This window comes from Ambystoma mexicanum, chromosome 6q (assembly GCF_040938575.1).
Source record: "Ambystoma mexicanum isolate Mex_15411 chromosome 6q, UKY_AmexF1_1, whole genome shotgun sequence".
NCBI classification, from domain to species: Eukaryota; Metazoa; Chordata; class Amphibia; order Caudata; family Ambystomatidae; genus Ambystoma; species Ambystoma mexicanum.
The window spans coordinates 1,072,709,486-1,072,730,984 of NC_090937.1; the positions used below are offsets into that span (position 1 = coordinate 1,072,709,486).

Genomic DNA, 21,499 nt, shown 5'->3' on the forward strand with positions numbered 1-21,499 from the left:
AACTGGACACTTCCATGCTTATGCCACTGGCTTACCCTCCCCCCACCTCCCATTTAAGACACTCTGCTGACCCAAACGTTCCAGCAAACCCATCGCCCACTTTCTCCCCTTCCTCATTATTCAAAAGTCCTTGAGTGGGTGTTCTGTGACCGGATCACTAAGTAACTAGAGGACAATGGCCTTGGATCAATCTCCGAAGTAAATACTCCACGAGAATGCATTCATGCAGGTATATTTCTCTCGTGCTCACCATTCCAAACACTTCCATAGTCATGCTTTTGGGCCTTTCTGCCGCTTTCTCCTCCACTGTCCAAGACCTTGGGATTTTGCAAAGCTGTGCATGCCTCGATCTACCTACCTAGGTCGATCCTATAAAATATCTTCGAACTTGCAAACCTTTGACCCCACCCTTCCCCCTTCGGCGTGTCCCAAGAATCAGTCCTTGGACCTCTGCTCTTCACCCACTACACACCTTGTCCCTAGGAAGACTTCTCATCCTTTGGCTTTCTCCATCACCTTTTTGCTGGGGACACATTTTTCTCCTTTCCCTCCTTCACCCCAGCCATATCTGAACAGATTACAAACAGTCTCACTACAATTAGTCACTGGATGACTCTCCGCTGCCTCACACTGAACTACGGAAAAGTATCTTTCGTCAGACTTCCAATGCCATTCTTCCCCAACAGCACTGCTTGAAAGAAGCTGTTGTGTCTAGCCCCTCTGAGAACAAAAGGTGGTCATAGAAGAGAAATAACTTGTTTTCTTCAGACCCACAAAAGTTGAAATCCACCAAGAATAAATGTTTCTATGCATGAAAATTCTCACAATGTGCTCAGGATAAAGAGGTGTATAAGTTGGCAGTGAAATATTAAATTGGGAGTCATTGCAGCCAAGAAAGACTTGGATAATAGGATCATAAATGGCAAACGCGAAGGAACTTTAAGATATTAAAAAGAACTGGAGGACCCCGGTAAGATGTGGCTTATCACAGAAATATAACTAAATTTGATCATTGCAAATCTAAAACCTACTACCTGTAAAGGAGACCCGTGCCACTCTCTGATAATTAAGGAATACACTTGTATTAATGGGCACTCTAAATTTGTGAACACCTTCGGAGATCCAGATTACAAGTGAACTTAAGGCATGATCACATACTTGCCTAAAAAAAAAACAAGGTCTGTGCCTGTTAACTCAGTCGAACTACTGACCGATCACCAACACCCCGTTCCTTTTGAAGATTTTGGGTCGAGTGGCAAATTTCAGATTTCTTGAATTAATCTGGCATCCCAATCAAATGGCAGTCTGGGTTCAGGCAGGGTCATGGTACAGAAACTGCCCTGCTTGATCTGAAGTCCAGACTACTACAATATATGGATAAGGGCTAGACTGTGATGCTGATATTACTTGATCTGTCTGCCGCTCTTGACCTGGTGGATCATGACAAATTGGTCACCAGGCTAAAGGAGGTAGCTCTTTTCTAATAATGCGGCCCTTTGGAGTCTGGAGTGAACTCGCTGAAGCCCCACCAGCCTGCTTGAAATATGGCATGCCTCAAGGAGTCTGCCCATCTCCCTCGCTATACAATATTTTTACAGTTGCGTTTTTAAATCTACTGGAGGAAAACCTAGGTTTTACAAACTATGCGGATGACAATGTGTCATACCATTGTCAAGACTGCATGAAGTGGAAGAAAAAAAAAATCAAATGGGTATATGCGATCATTCAAAAATTGGACGACGGAAAGCGGTTTGGCGCTCAATGAAAAAACTGAGTTGATGTTATCGGCACGAGCACTAAAACCAAGAAGCTGGACCGACGGCCTAGTCAGTTCAGAGTGGCTGACCCTGGGCATTGTTCTAGATCAAAGTCTGGCTATGAGGGCTCAAGTAACTCGCCTAGTTTCCTCAACAGTCTATTACATTTAATTCTTAGCCCAACTGCGTCCTTATATAGGGAAAGAATTTTGAAACGATGGCTAGAGCCTTAGTAGGATAGAAAATTGACTACTGTAGTAGCCTTTTGGTAGGAATGGCTAAGGCTGATATTGCGCGGCTCCAAACCTTGCAGAACAGTATGGTTAGGATTATTGTTGGTCTTAAGAAGAGAGCTCATATCAGAGGCCAGACGTAACCTGCACTGGTTAACAATTGAAACAAGGATTCAGTTTAGGCGGCTTGTCATAACATACAAATGTGTCAAGGGCACTGGCCCTTCATACCTAGCAGAGGCTCTGACTCCTAAATCTAATGGAGCATTGATATCTAATAACACCAACCAGATAAAAAGTTTGATGTGCAATCTCACTCTGGTTATGAAAGGTGCCTTCTTTACGGCAGCACATAAGGCATGGACTGCCATCGCTCCGGACCTCAGATTAATTATATGGCAATCTTCAGGAAAAAGATTAATAAGTTATCTAAATAAGATATGCTCTCCTTTTTTGCATGTATCATTCTTGCTTGATGTGTTGGTTGTTGTGAATTGTTGCGCCCTTAAGCCTCTCGGTTCTATGGAGCGCATAATAACCAACTATCCCGCCTGACCTTTCAGCTCCCCCTCAGAAGGCTAGCTATCGTGGGGTCCTCCTTCATTGCAACCTAGGATTCCAACAATTCATTACTACCACTTCTGTTTGTAATACCTCAACAATTTGAAACGCTGCCCTTTTCTTGCTAACGGCTCAACAAAAACTCCACGCTAGTGTTCAACAAACTGCACTACTTCACAAGCCTACTTCTTGGCCTTCCCATCTACTACTCTTCCCTTCCTCTAGTCCTCAACTTTGCTATCCGAACCCTCTACAACCTATCTAGCTCCTGCTCCACTTCGACCTACCAACAGCATGCTGGTTGGCTCTCCATGCACAACTGCTCCCTTTTCACGTTCCTTCACCTAGTCTACAAAGCTACGAATGGTCTTGCTTCTTAGCATCCATCTGACTGTATCTCAGTTTACTCACCATTTGGTTCCCTCTGATCCTCTGCACTCAACCTCATCATCCCAACCCTTCCTGTGCCACCTCTCGCTTCTGCTATTTCGCTAAACTCGCCCCCGCTCCACAGGAACCCACTGCCCATAACAATCAAAGCCAGCCAAACTAAGCCAAGCTTTGAAGAAATCCATAAACTTCCCCCAGCCTCCAGTGATGCTTAATAATTTAATTGTGTGTATATAAATAGTACTCTTCTTTAGTTTGAAGCACTTGCCCCCTCAGGTTAATGTTACTTTTGTATGTCACCTGTTTACTTGTATATTTTTCCGTTTGCTTTGTCTGACATGTTGCACCCTCAAACTGGCTCCCCACTTGTTCTCATCTTTGTGTCATTGTACAGGCACACTTCATGGGAATTCCTCCACAATATGTAAATGTTATTGTAAGCCATTTCTGTTCGAAATTGACATCACCATTCTTCAAATACAAAATATCATAGGCAAAGAGGTCCCTTCAGGTGCCCACAGGGCATGCTCGCTAGCAAACCCTCAGAGGGGGTGGGGGGCACTCTTAGATGTCACTGGGCTTAGCCGCAAGCCACTGACACTGGGATAAAACTCTAGGAAACCATGAGGAATGCTGGCCCTTGCTATGATAAACTGGCAAATGCCATTCTTTGCCCCGATAAATGTTCCAGCAGTTCCCACTAAAAGCACCTTAGAAAGTTAGAGGTTTAGGGTGGTTTTCAACCAGCACACTAGCAAAGGTGAAAGGAGCAGCTGTGGTTTTCATAGCTAGTCAGCTTGTTAACCCAAGCGTTATTTTTTTTACAAAAAGTGGTGAGACAAATTAACATACGCAATGGGATGCGACATCAGAAATGATCATGTCCAGGTAAAATATGCAAATTTCATTCAAATGGTTTGTATAACCATACAAATGTGGTGTTATTTTGCTGTCGAACTGCTGAATTTCACAGGGGAATATTGCACATGTTTACGTCTCTAGGTGCCTGGCACACTTGTATACATTATTTTAGCCCTTGGACTGCAAAACATGCATTTAAAAAAGTGTATTATATTGCAAAGGACAAATTGGCATTTGCCTTTCATAAAATCAACATACACAAAAAAACAAGCGGGGATATCTTCTTCTAATCGGGTTTGAAAATGTTACAAAGTGTGCACGTTTAAAACCCCAAGACTCAACGCCAATGTTTTCACTGGCGATTGCAGTCCCGAAATGTGACATTTCACCAGAGGCGGATTTAACAGTCGCCAGGCAGACAAATGGCGAGCGGGCCCCTGTGCCTTGCCCCGCCCCGCCCCTTCCCTTCCCTTCCCTTCCCACACTCAGATTGTACTTTAATCCAGAGTTGGAACAGTGTCGGTGCTGATGTGCAGCATGTGCGGCTGCACTTGCGGGCCCTGCGCAGAGAGTGCAATTGACTCCTCAGTCCCTCCCTCTATAGCAGGCTGCAGTGTGGGCCGTGTGTTCTTCCCGTGTGGTAGTGATCTGTGCTCTCACTGCTCAGGTACACTCACGGGCGGCCCATGCCTGCAGGCTGCAGCAGAGCGAAGGTTACAAAAAAGTTATGTTCAACACAGCATGGGGGTAGAGCGGTACTGGCCAGGTGGCGCTGGCGGGCCTGTAACAATACAAGTTTGCCGGCGCCACCATGATGTCGGGGCCGGCACCATGGGCTTTGCCTTGACAGTAGCTAGCAGCAGCAGAGGGACTTCGGCTTTCCCCTGCGAGGGGACGTGGTGGCTGCTGGTGCCAGTCCATATCCCTTAACCGCAATGTTTTGAACGCATCACCAGAAACCGTGGGGATGGCATGCCCTTTGCTTGGATCGACACCACTGAACTAGACAGCCATGAATTTCAGCACCTCGTCAGTGTTTGACCACAACAAAGCTAAGTGTTTTTGCCCATCTCAATCTGAATTCACTGTCTCATGCACACAAGGATTTGAAAGACAGAAAGCCACGATTTCACAGTGCACACTTGCCAAGACTTTTCTCAGTAAAATCGGTTCCTGTGGGCTATGGAAGCCGTTAATGTGTCCTAATCTGTATTTCTTTATGTAGCCTTAATTTTGTGAAAAGGTTCTAGGCCTGCATAAAAGCGGTTTTCCTGTTTGTGCGTCTGCTTGAAAAATATGTATCACTATCAAATATGCATAACTGGCCACTGCTGCTAGTGGCGGTTTATTGAATGGGGGAGGGGTGCTCAAGGGACATGGTTTCTCTCGGTGTTTGCACGAACTTGCGGCACAAATCCGTGCTACCCCTCAAAAATAATTAAGATTTGTGAAATGCTACAGCGCTGGCTCACCAGTCACCACAGTTGACAGCAAAACCTAGCGAGGAGGCCCAGCTGTGTCTAGAGTTTCACACCCAAACAGAAAAGTTTGTTAAAAAACAAAATGAATAGTTTATCCTGAAAGTTCATTACTGTGCAACTCCTACCACTCTAGGCTGCGCCTCAATGACCCGCCCACTTGGGGCCCTTTGCCTTAAATCTGCCACTGCATTTCACCTTTAGTTATTCCTGGTTTGTCACCAGGTTATACGGTGTTATGGCTTAGTACCTGGTCTGCGAACCTGGCGACCACAGTTCGAATCCCCAGGTTGCACTTAAAATAAGACAGTTTAAGCGTCTGTTAAACATGCCTTTAAAACCCCCTGGGGGACGGCGCATGCTCTTGAATTGATCCCTGCTTGTTGTACACTATGTGGCAATAAGTGAAAGAACAATTGGGAGAGCCGAGATGGAAAAGGAAAGTTCTGCAGAAGCTAGTGGTAGGAGTGCTGGGAGGAGACCATGCTTCACACATTTAGGTTTCACCATGCTTCGCTGGGACTTGGTGATGTTGCAAACAATGAGTTTACTATACAGCCGGTCAAGTGGCACAGCGAGTAGAGCGCTCGCTTGGACATCCGTGCAGAGCTTGCTAACGCAGGTTCGAATCCCGGCCGGGCCAAACGCAGCCTTTCATCTTTCCGAGGTCGATAAATGAACACCACACACCGTGGGTAATAAGCAGCGCTCAGATACCCAAGGGTTCGTAGCGCTATATAAATGCCATAATCAATTGCTCTCTATGCAATCATATACTATGCTGCTCCCACGTGTCCAGTTGGGAATCTCTGGCTGCCTCTTCCTCTGAGACACTAACAGGTGTCGCGCTAGCATACATCAGACCAAGTTTACGCTAGTAAGACTTGTGCTTTTTTTTGTAATAGAACCCAACAACAATTTTTCACGGGTGCTTAAGAATTTTTATTTTGGGACACACCCCAAAAGATTTTTAAAAAAAAAAAACAGATAAACTAAAAGTCCATTGTCACAAATTGTATTTTCATTATATTGTATCGGCATATAATGTCAACAACACTTAGTCATTAATACAACAAGGTTATCAAATGCAATATTATTGTACATGCACTGAGAAGGAGTCGACACTTAGATGTGTTTCCAGCTATATAACAACGCTGATGTAGATGGTGGGTTGTTCTATAGCTTTCCTCAGGACTGTGAAATCGGGTAGTCTTGTGTGTGTTTCTCTGACCAAGCTGTCTTCAACAGTATTTTGTCTCAGGGCAGGATGGTGCGTGGGGAATGGCGATTCCGAGTATGCCAGACCAGGTGGTGATTGTTCTCTGGAGTTGCAGGAGAGGTCTCCGCTTCTCGTACTGGGGAGAGCTCCTGAAGTGCCTCCAAAAGTGGTGCCACTCTGTCTGGGTACCACAGGGGGTATGGGGGGGGGGGGTTTAGGCACCCTGGACCGAGTTACCTTGGTAACTCAAGTCGCACTCTTGTGCGATTGGCCCAAGTGGTGAACCAGCTGGCTCACCACTTAGCATGTTTGATTGACAGCTAGGCTGAGTGAATGGGGGTGTGCTGCATAAAAGCAGGGCTTTGGGGACTGGAACTTCAGAAGTCGCCACAGGACCCAAGAATCAGAGGAGGGAGAAGCTGAGCAGACCTGCAACGACGACCCCACTGGTGGAGCCCTGCTGAACCGTCTCACCACTTTTCCCGACGACAGAGGAGATCTCCAGTCCGGATAGTCTTCTTCCTTTGACTGGTGGTGATAACCAGTTTTGCCTCCTTTTCACCTTCCTGGAGCATTTACCACTAGCGCGAAGAGAAGGGTAGTACCTTTTAACCGAAGAACTCCGCGGCTGGTTTCTTCCCTGCCAGTGCAACGACCTTCATCTTTCCTCCACGGCGAGACCTCCTCTTCCTCTGGACGAAACACCGACTTGCACCTGCTGCCAGGAACCACTGCCCCCGCTGGAGTTTCCTTCACACTTCAGGTACTGTGTCCCACCTAGCTTCCCTTGCGACAGATCGATCGGGGTGACAGTAAAGCCTCAACTTTCTAACCTGGGCTGGCCTGGGACAACCTAGCTAACTTTTCCTGACTTTAATTTCATCCTTTTTGTGCGAACTATCTACAAGATTCTTTGGGCATTACCCCACTGTGTGAACCTGGACCACTTCTGCTTTTGCCCTCTCCAAGAGTGGGCCTTGCAATTGACTTCCTTGCTCTCAAGTAGAACTCTGCCTATCCTGCCTTACTGTGGTTCTTTTAAAAGTATTGAAACTTGTGTGCTTTCATAACTGCCTTTTTCCCCTCCCTTTTTTTATAACTTATTAGAGTGCCATCTTATGTTAAGCGCTCACCTCTGTCTGAAAATAAGTGGTGTTTCTCACGAAGACTTGTCTAATAAGTAATTAGGGTTGTATATATATATATATATATATATGATGGTGACTGTGCTGAATTTACTTACCTCTTTTGTGCTAGTGTAATTTACAAGTGTGTCTTTAAATAATTATATACTTTAACACCAAAGCGCTGGTCAGTGTTTGCTTGTGCTACTGTATCTCTGTACCTATTGTGTATACTCTACATACTGCCTAACTCTTCTTGAGGGAAGCCCGACTGCTCAGCCACAGCTACCAAGTGAATCTGTGTGGTACAGACTGCTACCAAGTGGGTTTACTGCCAAACACCTGTAGTCCTAAATCTTTTGCAGTGGTCCCTAAGGGAACTGCACAGGTTTCTGCCTAACATACTCCCATCACATTAAAATATGAAACTTCGATTGCATGCCCCCCCATTGAATATCTGCTTACTGAATTCCAGCTGATCTTTTACAGTTTAACATTTCATTGCACATTTTCATGTGTGCATAGGGGTCAACGTGAATATTAAGCTAGAGGAAACCGCGCCATTACACAGGTTGTGTAAGGCGCTGGTACCTCCTGTGAGGTGGGTTGGTTGTTAGAGCCCTCACTCATGGACAATTGCCAAGGAAACAGAAGAACCTCGGTTTGGTACCTTCCTCCAGCTTCTGTGAGCAGACATCTCACTTCCTGGGAAATGGCACGCATGCGCAAAGATGTCTAGAGGCGCTTGCTGTACTATGGCAAACGAGACACCCTGACATAATTGGGGCAGCACGTCCGGAAATGGACAGTCTATAACGTTCCATGGTCTGTTTTCGGAAGCGGTGCAGCGGAATGAAGGTGTGAACTGGTCATGGTTGCATCTGAACAGTACTAAGCGCCCGTGTAAGCGGCTAGGCTGACTTTTCACAGGCGAGAGTGGGCGTTGAGCAGCAGCGGTTCCACAGCGCAGGGAGGAACAGCAACTGGAATGTGGCCGTTTCTTCGCCGCCCTGGCACCATCGGCGAGATAAGCAGCCGAGGCAAGGTCGCAGTGACATTCTGTTCTCAAGGCCCCTTTACATACTTCAGCAAGGCCAAAATATGCCCTACTCCAAAATCCCCCATTCCCCCTCACAGTAAGTGGTTATCTAAAGAGATTCGTTGGCGTCTATGGGAAGAGTGACAATACTTGTTTGCAGATCAAAAACCAAAAGACCAAACAACTGCCAACCACAGCAGGATGCAGAGTGTTATGACCGATCCTTCACGTTTTAGAGCACTGTAAAAGGATTGGGGATGCAATAGACATATCCGCCTTTTGTAGTGGGGTGCAAATCCATCAGAACAGCATATCAACATGCCATTGTGAACAATATACTCCACAAAACACCAGCAGTTCCGGTAGTAGGCCCGGCTATGCTTGTACCCTCACTATCGCCGTTGGAGACTCAAAGGTAACAGAAAAGGAAAATACTATTGGGCTGCCTCCCTTCCATGGTTTTTACTAGAAACGGAAATATCCGTCAAGATAGCTCAACACGTTAAAAGCTTGCCTCCAATACCGTGTGCCACATGAAAACAGGTTTGAAACGTGCAGGATCAATAATGCCCTCCTTCCAAAGTTTATAAACCAAGTATCACTACTTCGGGTAATATTGGCAGTCATGTGCTTCGAGGCGGGAGGCGTGGCACTATACTAAACCATCGCATTCTAGAAAGGAGCGTTTCCAAATGGATACGTTTTAATGTCATTTTCAAAAGTTCATGCAATTCTAGGATTGGCCCAAACCACTTTGTAGTAATCTGGTTTACAGAGTAGCAGTGTGTGAGGTCATCTGCTAGTGGAATGTTGTGGTGGAAGTGTTCTGCTGGGTGACGGTTGGTCAGAGAGAGAAAGCTGTGAGCAGAGAAGATGGGTGTGGGGGTGAGCCCAGTGTTTCCCTTGTGATCTTGTGTCCCCTACCATCCCGTGTCTTGTTGATGGAGTACAGACCCCAAGAACTTACCTGAAGTACCGGAGGTCTTCATTACTACACACTTGTACATAGCTCCGATGCAAGGTGGGATGAAGATGTGTGGAGGCCCCTTGCCTACAGCTGGGAAATCGCGTGGGGTGCATAGATAACGGAGTGCACACCATTAACCTCTTCTCGCCTTGACAGCCGAGGGCTGTTTCACGGCTTTTCTTTGTATCCTTCTGCAGTGCAGTTAAATAGCGTTTTTGTTTGTCATCTAAAATTAGCGTATTACCTAGCGTTGTTGCTGCATTTTAGATGTTTTCATAATTAGATTTTACAATGCACTCCCAAACTTTGATTTAGCCCCGCGGCTTGTTACTCGGCAGGTAACCGCCATTCTTTTCATTTTTCAGTTCCCCTTCTTTCTCTGCTCCCCTGGGAGCGGGGATAGATAGGACTCGCGCAATAGAAGTAGGAGGGCTAGTCGCTCGCGCCAAGTCTCGAGAAACTCGAGCCTCTCTGGGCCTCGGCTGGGCGAGAATACATCTACTGACCCGTTTGCCTTTAGGTAAACCCATCTAGGGTACATACAGTAAATTATCCCTCTGTGCTCTGCGCCCCCCCCTCTCTTGGGTCATTCCCTCCACTGAACTCTCACCCCCATCTGTTGATTTAGCTCCATTTGGTCTTCTTTGTAACACCAGTTCCTTAGTCAAAACATCTGTAGAACGGGTGTGATCTTCCTGAAACTTGGATCACGGATTCCCCCTCTGCTCGCTCCTCCCCCCCCCCCCATCTCTGACCTGATCAGGCTATTCCACCCTGCTGTGCTATTCTACACGCCGACTGCATTGCTCCCAAGCTTGGGGGCCGTGTCGCCTTTATAGATAAGCAGCATTAGCAATGTTCTGCGATTTCTCTACCACAGAGCACTAAAATGGAAAATCTTTTGGCTCGTTTGTCCTCTCACCGACTTCCACCTCTCACTTTTGATTGTATAATGTCCCCCAGGAAGCGATCCACTTTTTGCGTGTTTGTTGCAGACCTTAAATTTCCACTTCTTTGGTAATCCTGGGTGTTTTTATTGTCTGGGTGGATGTTGCCTGTGACCCCCAGGCCACCAATCTGGTGTTCGTAGGAGAACTTCATTGTTTCCACTATGTTAAGTGTCCCAGACATATGAACGGTCATACTTTAGATTTGACTTTTGCTGCTAATGGCTCCGTTAAGGTACATTCGGCTCTCCCGTTGCTTCAGACAGACATTTTTTTGGCACCTTTCACCTTATGTGGTTTACAACCTTCTAAAACATTGAGCTTAGAAACTTGCTCTCATCGAGATTGGAGACAAGTTGACTGGTCTATTTGATCCTCATTCCTGAAAATCTTAACCCACCCTCTTCCTCATCTATGATCACCGATTTCCAGCTCCCGCCCACTCCAACAACAGCGTTCCAGGATGTACTTCGCAATTTGTATTGGTTTAATATTTATATCACACACCAAACCCTGAGGTAACTTGGTGCTGGAAAGCTCAGAGGTTTCATACATAAGAAGGCAGACAAATTACACTCGGGTGTGAAGACAATAAATGGGACCCTGGTTACAGGTGGGTCAGATTAAAAAAAGCAGATAAGAGCGGTAACATACAGAAGAGCAATAACCTACCTATTCAATGAGCGGACAACAAGTTGATGGTATCTTGGTGATGAGGCATGTTGCTCAGCCAATTGTTTATGCTGGCTTTAAAAGGAGAGGAAGGTTCCCGTCTAAGAGGGATGGGGATGGAGTTCCAACGTTTGGCAGCTTGAACAAACATTGTACCCACATTGTACCAGACATTGTCATGCCATTAAAAACTCGTCCAAAACAGGTTAAACGTTCTGGCCCTTGGTATACCCCTTCACTCGGGCACTTAAACCTCTACAAAAAAAGCTGAACACAAATGGCGTTCCGCTCATTATCCAGCAGATACAGTTGATCTAAAAATCTGTAGCCGCAAATATCACCTTCCCATTAAAGATGCCAATTTTATTTACCAACCGGATTCGAGTAGCACTAAACAAACCAAGGGAATTGTTCTGAGTGCTAGAAGAGCTTTCACCTTCGAATAGGATTTACGCCCACAGTCACCGACGCCTTGTCAGAATTTTTTTATTCAGAAAATTCGGAACAGACCAATATGTTGAGTCATTTCCTTCATCTTCTGCTTTCTTCTCTCCATCTCCATACAAGTCATTTTCTTGTTTTGAACAGGTTACAGATGTTCATCTTGAAGTAGTCACAGCTGAAATCGTGTTCCCCATTGGACCCAATCTCTTTGCATGTGCTAAGGCAATCGGTTCTGATCTAGTTTTAAGTCAGGACTCCTGCCATTAACTACTCTCTAACTCAAGGGGTTGTTCCTACCACTCTCAAGCATACATTAGTGATTCACCTTCTTAAGTCCACCCTGGATCCTAGATTCCTTTTGAAGGTCCTTGGGCTATAGTTATGGTATGGCTTTGGAACGTCCTTGATGATGCCTTGATCCTTTTCAAGCTGGATTCTGGCCCCTGATAGGTAATCGGTTATAGTTTCTGAAATTGATGAACTCACTATGGTTAGGGACCAAGGTGGAGTTGGCCTCTTGTTACTAGACCTTTCGGCCGGGTTTGACACAACTGACTACTGTATTGTGTCAACAACTCAGGTGCCGGTATGTCAGGCACAGCTTGCCAATGGTTTACATCTGTCAGATCGTTCAGTCGCTTTCTTTACCACCTTTCAGATCTAAGCTGACTCCACTCACCTCATGACGTGGCGGCGTCCGCCTTGCTTTTCAACTTATGTTCGCCCGCTCAACAGCCTATTCCATTCCTACGGCTGCCGCTTCTACTCATACACGGATGACACCCAACTTATCCATAGAGTAGACCAACATCCTTCGGCGACAGCTAGGTGCCTGAAAACAGGTTGGCAGCCATAGGGGATTGATTAATGCCAACTGGCTTAAATTAAATGGTGGAAAAAACAAACTGGAGGTGCTTGTCGTGAGACCACCTAATGCACGCCATCTTTGGACCTTTGACTTCTGGCCTTCCATCTTGGGGACTTTCCATACACCGCTGATTCAGTTAAAAACCTTGGAATCGAAATTGCGGCATCTTTGTCACTGGAGCCACAGGTCAGTGCTACGTGCAAGGCTGGCTTCTATAAACTAAGAACTCTGGAAGAAAAGGTAAGACTTTGAGTCCATTCATAGGTCTGTGGTCACTTCAGCAATATTGGGGACTCTTTACTATTGTAATGCTGATCTTCTGGCTCAGCCCAAATATGTTATCAAGAGACTGCAAACTCTTCAAAATGCTGCATCTCATCTGGTTGTTGGTCTACCAAAATATGCCTAGGTTTAGGGAGGGATTGAACCTTTCAGAACATACAAACTCCAACACTGAAAATGTAATCTATTTGATTAGATGTCTGTGTAATCTTATTTACAGAATGATTGAACACAAGAGTTGCATCAAGAATAAAGTAGAACAAGCACCACTAGTAAAACATTTCTGGGAAAGAAATCATAAGTGTGATGATTTCAATTGGACTATTCTGAAGCATGTGAAAGGGAACTCAGGACCAAGTCAATAGGAAGCTATTTAATCTGGAACAAAAACTTATTTTTCTGACCAAAAGTCATATTCACGGTCTTAATGAAAACATTGAATGGCATAATGCCTAGATGAAGTGGAACCCTTGTGCTCAATCTACTTGGTAATGACTTAACGGTCATCACTATGTAATGGAGTTCATGGTAGACAAGATAGTGTCTTTATCGAGGAAATAAGAGTCCTGGGATGGCAGTGGAATTTTTGGGCAGGCATCCATGTTAACCACTATGCACTTGTTGATATTGCTTGTGTCTAACGGTGTCTATTGTTTGTATCATCAGTGCATAGTGAAAATAGATATTAGATAAGACATTGGCCACTCTTGAGAAGAGAACTGATTATATAAGAAATGGGGGAGGAACCAATGTGAAGTAACATGTACGTAGTGATATTGTTTATGGTTAACAGAGTTGTTTTCCTGCCTGTATTTCTGTCCCCGAGATCGGATGTGTTACGATATTGAAAGCAAATGGGGTTCTGTGTCTTTCCCCATAGATCTGTTGACTCATGTACAGGGCTGACTAAAGGTTCTCTTGTATATATAACACTACTGCCCGATGGTATTCCCAACTAGGAACCAGATCCCCTTAGTTTTTTGGCTATGATGTGAGAAGTATATTTAGTGATGAGGACACCCGACCCGTTTTTGGGTTACAGGATGTGGTTCCTTGTATTAAGAACTACATCTCCCTGCCTCCTTTGATGCAGATGTGCGGCAATTTTGCGGCGGCCTACGCAATGACGTCATCGCACAAGCACGCAATGACATCACCAAATGTTTCGCAAACGCAGGTATTTAGAGCAGCCATTTTTCTGCCGCAATTAACCATGGAAGGAAGTAGTGACCTTACGTTTCTGGAAATATGCAGGTCTATGTTTTAAATTGCCCTAAACACATTTGAAACATGCTGGAAGGAATACATTACTCACCGTAATTGCATTTCTGGTGCTTGTATCTGCTTAGATTCACATGCTATGCAGCTTCCACTAGATGTCGGCCTATGCAGAGTATTCGTTTTTTGAAACTCGAAAATGGGCGTCGAAATAGGGCGTGCCAGTAATACTATCCCTATTGTGACGTCCCCTGTACCCAGCAGCTCTAGCAGATCGTGAGTGTATAAATAATCTCTACTACCTTTCCAGGTAAGAGGCTGCCCGTAGAATTCACAGAATTTACAGTCTCTCGTTTTGTATGTTTGTACATTAGTGCTCAATATATCATCCACTTGTTTTTTGTAGATTAGGAAGAATCGTTGGGGCGATATTCCGAACCAAAAGGAAATCTCCTGCATAACCATTTGTGGTTCATATGAGACTATGGATCATCTTTCCATCAGTCCATAAGGTATGTCATAATGCAATATATCTATTTCCCCTAGGAGGATCGGGGTATGTTTTAGATCTATTAAGATCCAAATGTCAATAGGTAATTTCTAAAAGATTGACTTTAACCAACAAGGTCGGCATCATTGTGTATATGTGGAAGATAAGTGAAAATAGAGAAGCTTTATAAACAGTGTAAACACAAGAAAAACTACACCCCTGATGAATGTTGTCCTACATTTATTGTGTTCGAAGGACAGAAACTTGTGTAAGTTGGTTTTTTTAGAGCATAGCAACAATCTCTTGAAATAAGGGAAATCATTCCAGTGTGAAGAATCACACGGATTCTCTGGTATAGATAGTACAAAAACAAATCCACCTTTCTGTACTCCTTGTGTTATGTTGTCCATATGTTTTTACATGCGTTTTATTGTTTTATGTAATGTGATCATTTTATGAAGGTTAAAATGTCTAAATGTTCAATAAAAATTGTAATTTGTATATATAAAAATCAGACACGTCACAATGTTGGGGTGTTTGGTTTACCCTATGGTTTAGACAACTTTAGTACACCTTTTTTATAGAAAACATATCTACCAAAATATGCCCACATATCACCTCCTTTGGGCCAGCTTCACTGGCTCTTTGTAGATCGTATGGTCAAATTTAAGGCCTTATGCTCGACCCATCACGACCTCCACAAATAAGGCGCTTCAATCATTCCTCATCTCCCTACCAGAAATATTCACTCTGAATCTTGGCTGCTTAGTTGTACCCAGGTTCAAGAAGAAGTCAGTTGGTGGCAGAGTATTCTCAGTTGCCACCCCTCTGCTTTGGAATACTCTTCCTTCTAAATTGAGACTAATGGAAGATGATCGTCCGTTCCAGAAACATCTTAAGACCTTTCTTTTCCCTGGGTAGCTTCCATTCCTGTATGTCCTTTTTGATGGATTGTTTACCTCGGAAGCCCCAGGATACCTTAGGGTGGCAGAGCGCTAAAAAAGAAACTCAACTCACGTAGTATTAGCGCGGGACAGATTTATTGTCCCATGCACAGTGTTTAACACTAAATGTCTACTTGGGAAACGCTATTAAGCTCTGTCAGCAAGGTACTAACGTAGTCAAAGAGGTGATGAGAGGCTGCTGGATAATGCAACACACGAGGGCGGGAATGGCCCGAGGGCATCAGCAATAGCAACCTGTAATGGAAGCAGCAGCTCAGGCCTCTGAGGCTCGTGCCTCATTTGCACTGAAAATGCTGAAATGCCCTGGCGCCTCTCCTCAGATAGCTTACAGCAAGGTTAAGGATGTATAAAAAGCTGTGAAATACTTGCAATAGGTGACATACCACTTGGCATTCGGAGAGAAGACCAAACATCCTGCGAGCCCCAATCCGGTGTAAGGGGAGGGCAATTAATAACCGGATATGCCGTGTTTCCAGACATTACTGGCCCCAGGCCATTACTTCGACCTGCCACTGCTACAAACACAGTAGGAATTCCATCACCTACAATTATAAAACAAAACACAAAGCAATCACTGAATGGTTCTGGAAGTAACAGACAAAGTGTTTTACTATTTAGGACTTGTGGCAAGAAGGAACAGTAGTTTATGCTCTGTAAGAGTGGGGGGGTGGGGGGGGTCGTCCTCAATCAGTGCTGGCAATGGGAACAAATGTGTGGTGCCAGGGGGGCAGAGTAATGGCAGTCAAATGTACAGACAGCCCTAATAAATTAACAGCGTATTATAGATCGATCTTGAAACATGCACAGATCCCACAATATAGTCTTGACCAAATTTAAATCTTTATACAATGTGCAAAAAAATAAAGTGCATGATGGTAGCTTTATTTTGCACATCCTAAACAGAAGCCGACCAACGCCAGCATTCTAAGCAATTTTTAACTTAAAAACAGGTCTAAACCGGCTTTAAATGTACTATCAAGACAGAGGCAAAGTACACGACAATGTTATGCTCACTTGCTCAGTGACCAAGTATGTTTAACAGAGTTTCTTAACCAAGTTTTTAAACTTCAGTCACTTATTCTAAATTTCAAGCCCAATGCAATAAAACTTCACTGTCCTTTACAGAACAAAAGGTTAGACAGAATAAGCAAAAGAATGAACACAAAACAGAATTAAAAAAAGGGGCACCAAGCGAAAATAGCATTCAAGACAAGCAGGCAAAAATCTGCCATAATGAGCGCAGGTAAGCGGGTAAGTCACATCAACTTCTGTCAAGTTCTACTATTAATATAACATTTTATTGTTTTCCACATACAAATAGACATTACAGCAACAAAATGGTTTCAACAAAATGGTTTCTATTGAAGGCCAGCGACGCCAACTACTATATTCACACACTAAAATGGGTCTGAAAACAAAAACAGAGTTGTTACTAGTTATCACAGTATTCAATACACAGTTGCAGCACTGTCCCAGAAATTGGGTTGTCCTGTCGGATTAATTAACGGGCATCCTCCCACCTTTGCCATATTTTCTGGGCCTTTCCTGGGCACCCCTAGCAGTGTACACTCTGCTCCATCGCGATACACATCTACATCTGTGGCCCATTGCTCAAATCTCGGTGTTACGTCTGAGTCCCATAGCAGCGCTATGTTTTTTATTATCAATGCTGTGGTGGTAGACAAACAGTTTGAGTTCGTGACAATTCACCGTCCTACTCCACCCCCAACAACAGTTTTGGCTCCCGGGGAAATCGTTCTACCCATAACTTGCGATATCTTGTCACATCACGGCTGCCAGTATTGCTGGATGTGAACGCACTCCCATAGGATGTGGAAGAAAGTGCCTTCTCCGCACCTGCAATGCAGGCAGTGGGGATCTGATCTTTCCCCCCATCTGAAAAGTGCCACCCTTGAATAATATATCCGATGCAGTATTTTCAGTTTGATAAGTCTAAACCTGGATGAGATGCAATCTTGCTGGGGTACATCAGAGATGCAATCCAGTCCTCCAGTTGCATAGCGCCCACGTTCCTTTCCCATTTGGCCTTCAGACTCAATAGCTCCGTTGTGGCGAAAGAGGTAATGGCATTATACATAATCGATGTTTTGTTGGTCAAGACCGGGAAGTGAGCCTGCAATGCATGCTTCAGCTGAGTGTAGTGGTACTGTTCAGCTGGTGGAAGATGGAATCGGGAGTCAAGTTCCACTATTAATGATTATCGGGCAAGGTTATAACTCTTCATGAGCATGTTAGAGAATTTTCATTTCTGTGCCAATTCCCTTTAACCTTAGAAACCCCCAGCTCTTTTGCTGGACAGAGGGCTTTTTCCATTTTCCTCCCGAGCGAGTGGGACCTTTTTCTCACTCACTCATGTGTTTTGCCGACTATGATTTTCTATGTTCCTTACTGTTTTATGGAGTCTGGTAAACTCCATAGGCAGCTGCTTTTGCCTTGTGATGTACAGCACCTTGTGTGCTTGCCTTGTGACGTACAGCACCTTGTTTGCAGTGCCACTGAGAAGTCCCTTGGACTTCTCAGTAATGTTGAACTTCATTTTCTTGGTTGAACTACTGTTCCCAAAAATAGTAAGACAACCCCCGTTTTACTTGGCTTTACTTTATGGGCCCAGCACACCAACCTATGTTCCCGTTACTCTTGTAACATTTTGGTACACTAACTCACTTGAATGGACGGTGGCAGTGGGTTCTTTACTACCTAGTGACATGTATCTACAGGCTGATACCTCAGCTGCAGTGCTGCACACAAGGGTGACCATTTTCCAAAATATGCCCCAGTCTTCCCTTTACGCCATTTCTTGTTAGTTTCTTCTAGGCTCTTACTGTTTTCATCAGGTTTGAGTCCTTTGTGTAGTTTGCCTTTGGTGGGTTTTAGCCCTGAAGCCCGCACAGGCTCCAGAGTGTCTGGAAAGGCAGGAAGTGAGGGATGGTCGCGGAACTTCCATGTCCTTTGTCTCTAGGTGTGCCTGAGTGAAACCAGTTCCAATTGGCTGGCTGTCCTGGAGGACAGTCACTCTGCTGTGCGATTGACAGCCTAGGGCGGCCGAACCCCACTCTCGTGTTTTGCCGCAAGAGCCCGCCAGACGTCCTCCCTTTCGTCACCACGACCAAGAACAAAGGTCTACAGCATTGCATCATGAAGGCAATCAGCTGGAACACCTTAATTTTCAAGGTACTGTGGGGTTTGGGGTATTTTATCCTTTTGCCATTTGGGGGGGGCTTCCTACCTTTGGGAGTGCGTTTTAACCCAACACTAAGTTGACCTCAACTTACAGCTTGCATTGCCTTACAGCTTGTGCTCTCTAAAGGCGACTCCTCTTTTGAACAGACCAAGAACATTTTTCTAAGAAGAGCATCAGAACCTTGACTTTCTCTGTCCCGGCTCCATAAAAAGGGCCTCCTTCTGAACTTATTGGCTTTGGCAGCGCTTGTTCCATCAAAGGATTTAAATGCTGAACACTTTAATGCTGGGATAATAGACAGCCTGCATCCCTTTGGGAGAATCTAACTGTTCTTATAACCTATCAGCCTGTTCTGATCTAACCCCAACCGTTCCTTCCTTAAAAATTCAGTATTGCACATTTCCTTTTCTGATTTATGTGGTTAGTTTGTGCTCATGTGCGCCCCGAGACTTATGGGTGAGTGGCGCGATAAATTAAAATAAGGCAATACTATATAAATGCTATACTGACCCCAAATGACGTCACCTCCGGGTGCTGGAACATGTGTAACATATGAATGAATTACTCACCTGCTTTATTGTTCACCGTTTGAATTGAATTCTACCTTGGGAATAATGTTACAGCTTATTACTGCTTTTGAATGAATGCTTTAAATAATTGTGTTTATAAATAACCTATTTTAACTTTCAGTGCGTGTTTAAATTGATATTTGCATTTATTGGTTTCATTGCACCACTCTACAGCTCACATTACCCCTCTTAAGATAAGCTTGGCTGCTCAGTCACACTATCATCTTGTGTAATACAGGCATATATTAAAAGGTGGCGTAACTAATACCAAGAGAAATCTTGTGTAGTCCCACACCAGTTGGACTGCACTAATTTCTACCTAAGGAACAAGTTACTTACCTGTAACTGTTGTTCTCCAGCATGGATTCACATGCTCATGAATATTCCCCGTCGTCAGGCTGGGAATCCTCGGTAAAGAAAAAACCAGTATCAGTTTCGTTTCTGATCTGTCTTTCGTAGTAATAACCAATCACTGGTCTCTGCGTCATACTGACCACAGCCAATGACTGCCCTCTACCTAAGCACCGCCTCTGGCAGCCATCTTCAGATTTGGAAGCACGTGAAGTGGCAGTATGACCAAGTGAAGAGCCGCAGAGGGGTAGGCGGGAGGGTTCGCATGTGAATCCATGCCAGACCCATGCTGGAGAACAACAGTTACAGGTAAGTAACTTGTTCCTTCTCCAGCATGGGGTCTGGCATGGATTCACATGCTCATGAATAAAGAATACATAGCAGTACACACATGCACAACCACGGGAGGTGGCAAAGGCTCAACATTAAGCAGTACATCAAACTCAACATTAAGCATCTTACCTCCTCACCAGGCTCACCTCAGGCGAACAGGTTGCGCAGCACTGCTTGGCCGACCCTGGACTCCTCCCTGGAATCCCGATCGACGCAGTAGAATTTCGTGAAGGTGTGCGTCGACCTCCACGTAGCAGCCCTGCATATGTCCAGCAGGGGCACACCAGAAAGGAACGCCGTGGTAGCTGCGATCGCTCTGGTGGAATGGGCTCTCGGACGGCCAGGCAGCGGTCGGTTTGCCAACCGATGACAGTACATGATACAGCCGGAGAGCCATCTGGAAATGGAAGCCTTCGAGAGAGCCTTCCCCTGATTGACAGGTCCAAAGTTCACAAAGAGTTGTGACGTCTTCCGAAAACACTTCGTGCGGTCCACGTAGAACTTCAGCGCTCTAGCCACATCCAGCGAGTGCAAAGTCCTCTCAGCCGGCGACGGGAAGAACACAGGCAACACCAAGGGTTCGTTGAGATGGAAGTCCGACGGTACCTTGGGCATGGAGGGGTGCATCCTAAGCACTACCCTCGTGTCGTGAAAAGTCAAGTACGGGGCCTTGCAGGAAAGGGCCTGGATCTCTCCCACCCGTCGTGCGGAGGTGATGGCCACAAGAAACGCTGTTTTCCACGACAGAAACTTCAACGGGGCCGAGTGCAGAGGCTCGAACGGAGGTCCCATGAGCTTGGTCAGCACCACGTTGAGCTCCCACGCCGGGGCCGGAGCCTTCACCGGCGGGAACGATCTGAACAGTCCCTTCATGAACTCTTTCACCAGACGATGAGACCACAAGGACGTCCGGCCCGTGGTTCTGGTGTATCGGGAGATCGCAGCAAGATGAATCTTGATGGACGCGTGTGCCAGTCCAGCTTTGGCCAGCGTCAGCAGGTACGGCAGTACCTGGGAGCCGTAATCCGTAGAGGGTTAATCTTCTGTGCGTGGCACCAGACAGAGAACCTCTTCCATTTGTGTCCGTAGCATTTAAGAGTCGAGGATGCCCTGGCCTTTGCAAGAACCTCTCTGCAGTCGGCCGGTATGTCGTATCCTCCAAACTCTAGCGCTGCAGGAGCCAGGCCTGCAAGTTCAGCGATTTTGGGTCGTGGTGGAGGATGGCGCCTCCTTCCCTGGAGAGTAGATCCGCGTCCACCGGCAGCTTGATTGGCGGGGACGCTGACAAGTCCAGAAGGTCCGGGAACCATATCTGCCTCGGCCACGCAGGTGCGACGAGGATCATCCTGCACCGTGACCTCTTGAGCTGGTTGACGAGCCGGATTAGCAGTGGCAAAGGAGGGAACGCGTAGAGGAACAGGCCCTCCCAGGGGAACGAGAAAGCATCGCCCATGCTCCTCGCCTGGGGAAACCTGCTGGGGAAACCTGCTGGCGAACCTCCGGCACTTGGAGTTCGTCGCCGCGAACAG

General features: G+C 45.6%; 1 protein-coding gene across 7 annotated transcripts in view; it reads right to left on the reverse strand.

The window, feature by feature from the left end:
• Positions 1-21,499, reverse strand: part of PAICS (phosphoribosylaminoimidazole carboxylase and phosphoribosylaminoimidazolesuccinocarboxamide synthase) — a 1,368,496-nt gene that overhangs the window by 42,222 nt on the left and 1,304,775 nt on the right. For all 7 annotated transcript variants that reach the window (XM_069631608.1, XM_069631609.1, XM_069631606.1 and 4 more), the window contains one exon: positions 15,899-16,057. In XM_069631608.1, coding sequence (XP_069487709.1) covers positions 15,899-16,057 — 159 coding nt within the window. The remainder of the gene's footprint in view (positions 1-15,898; positions 16,058-21,499) is intronic.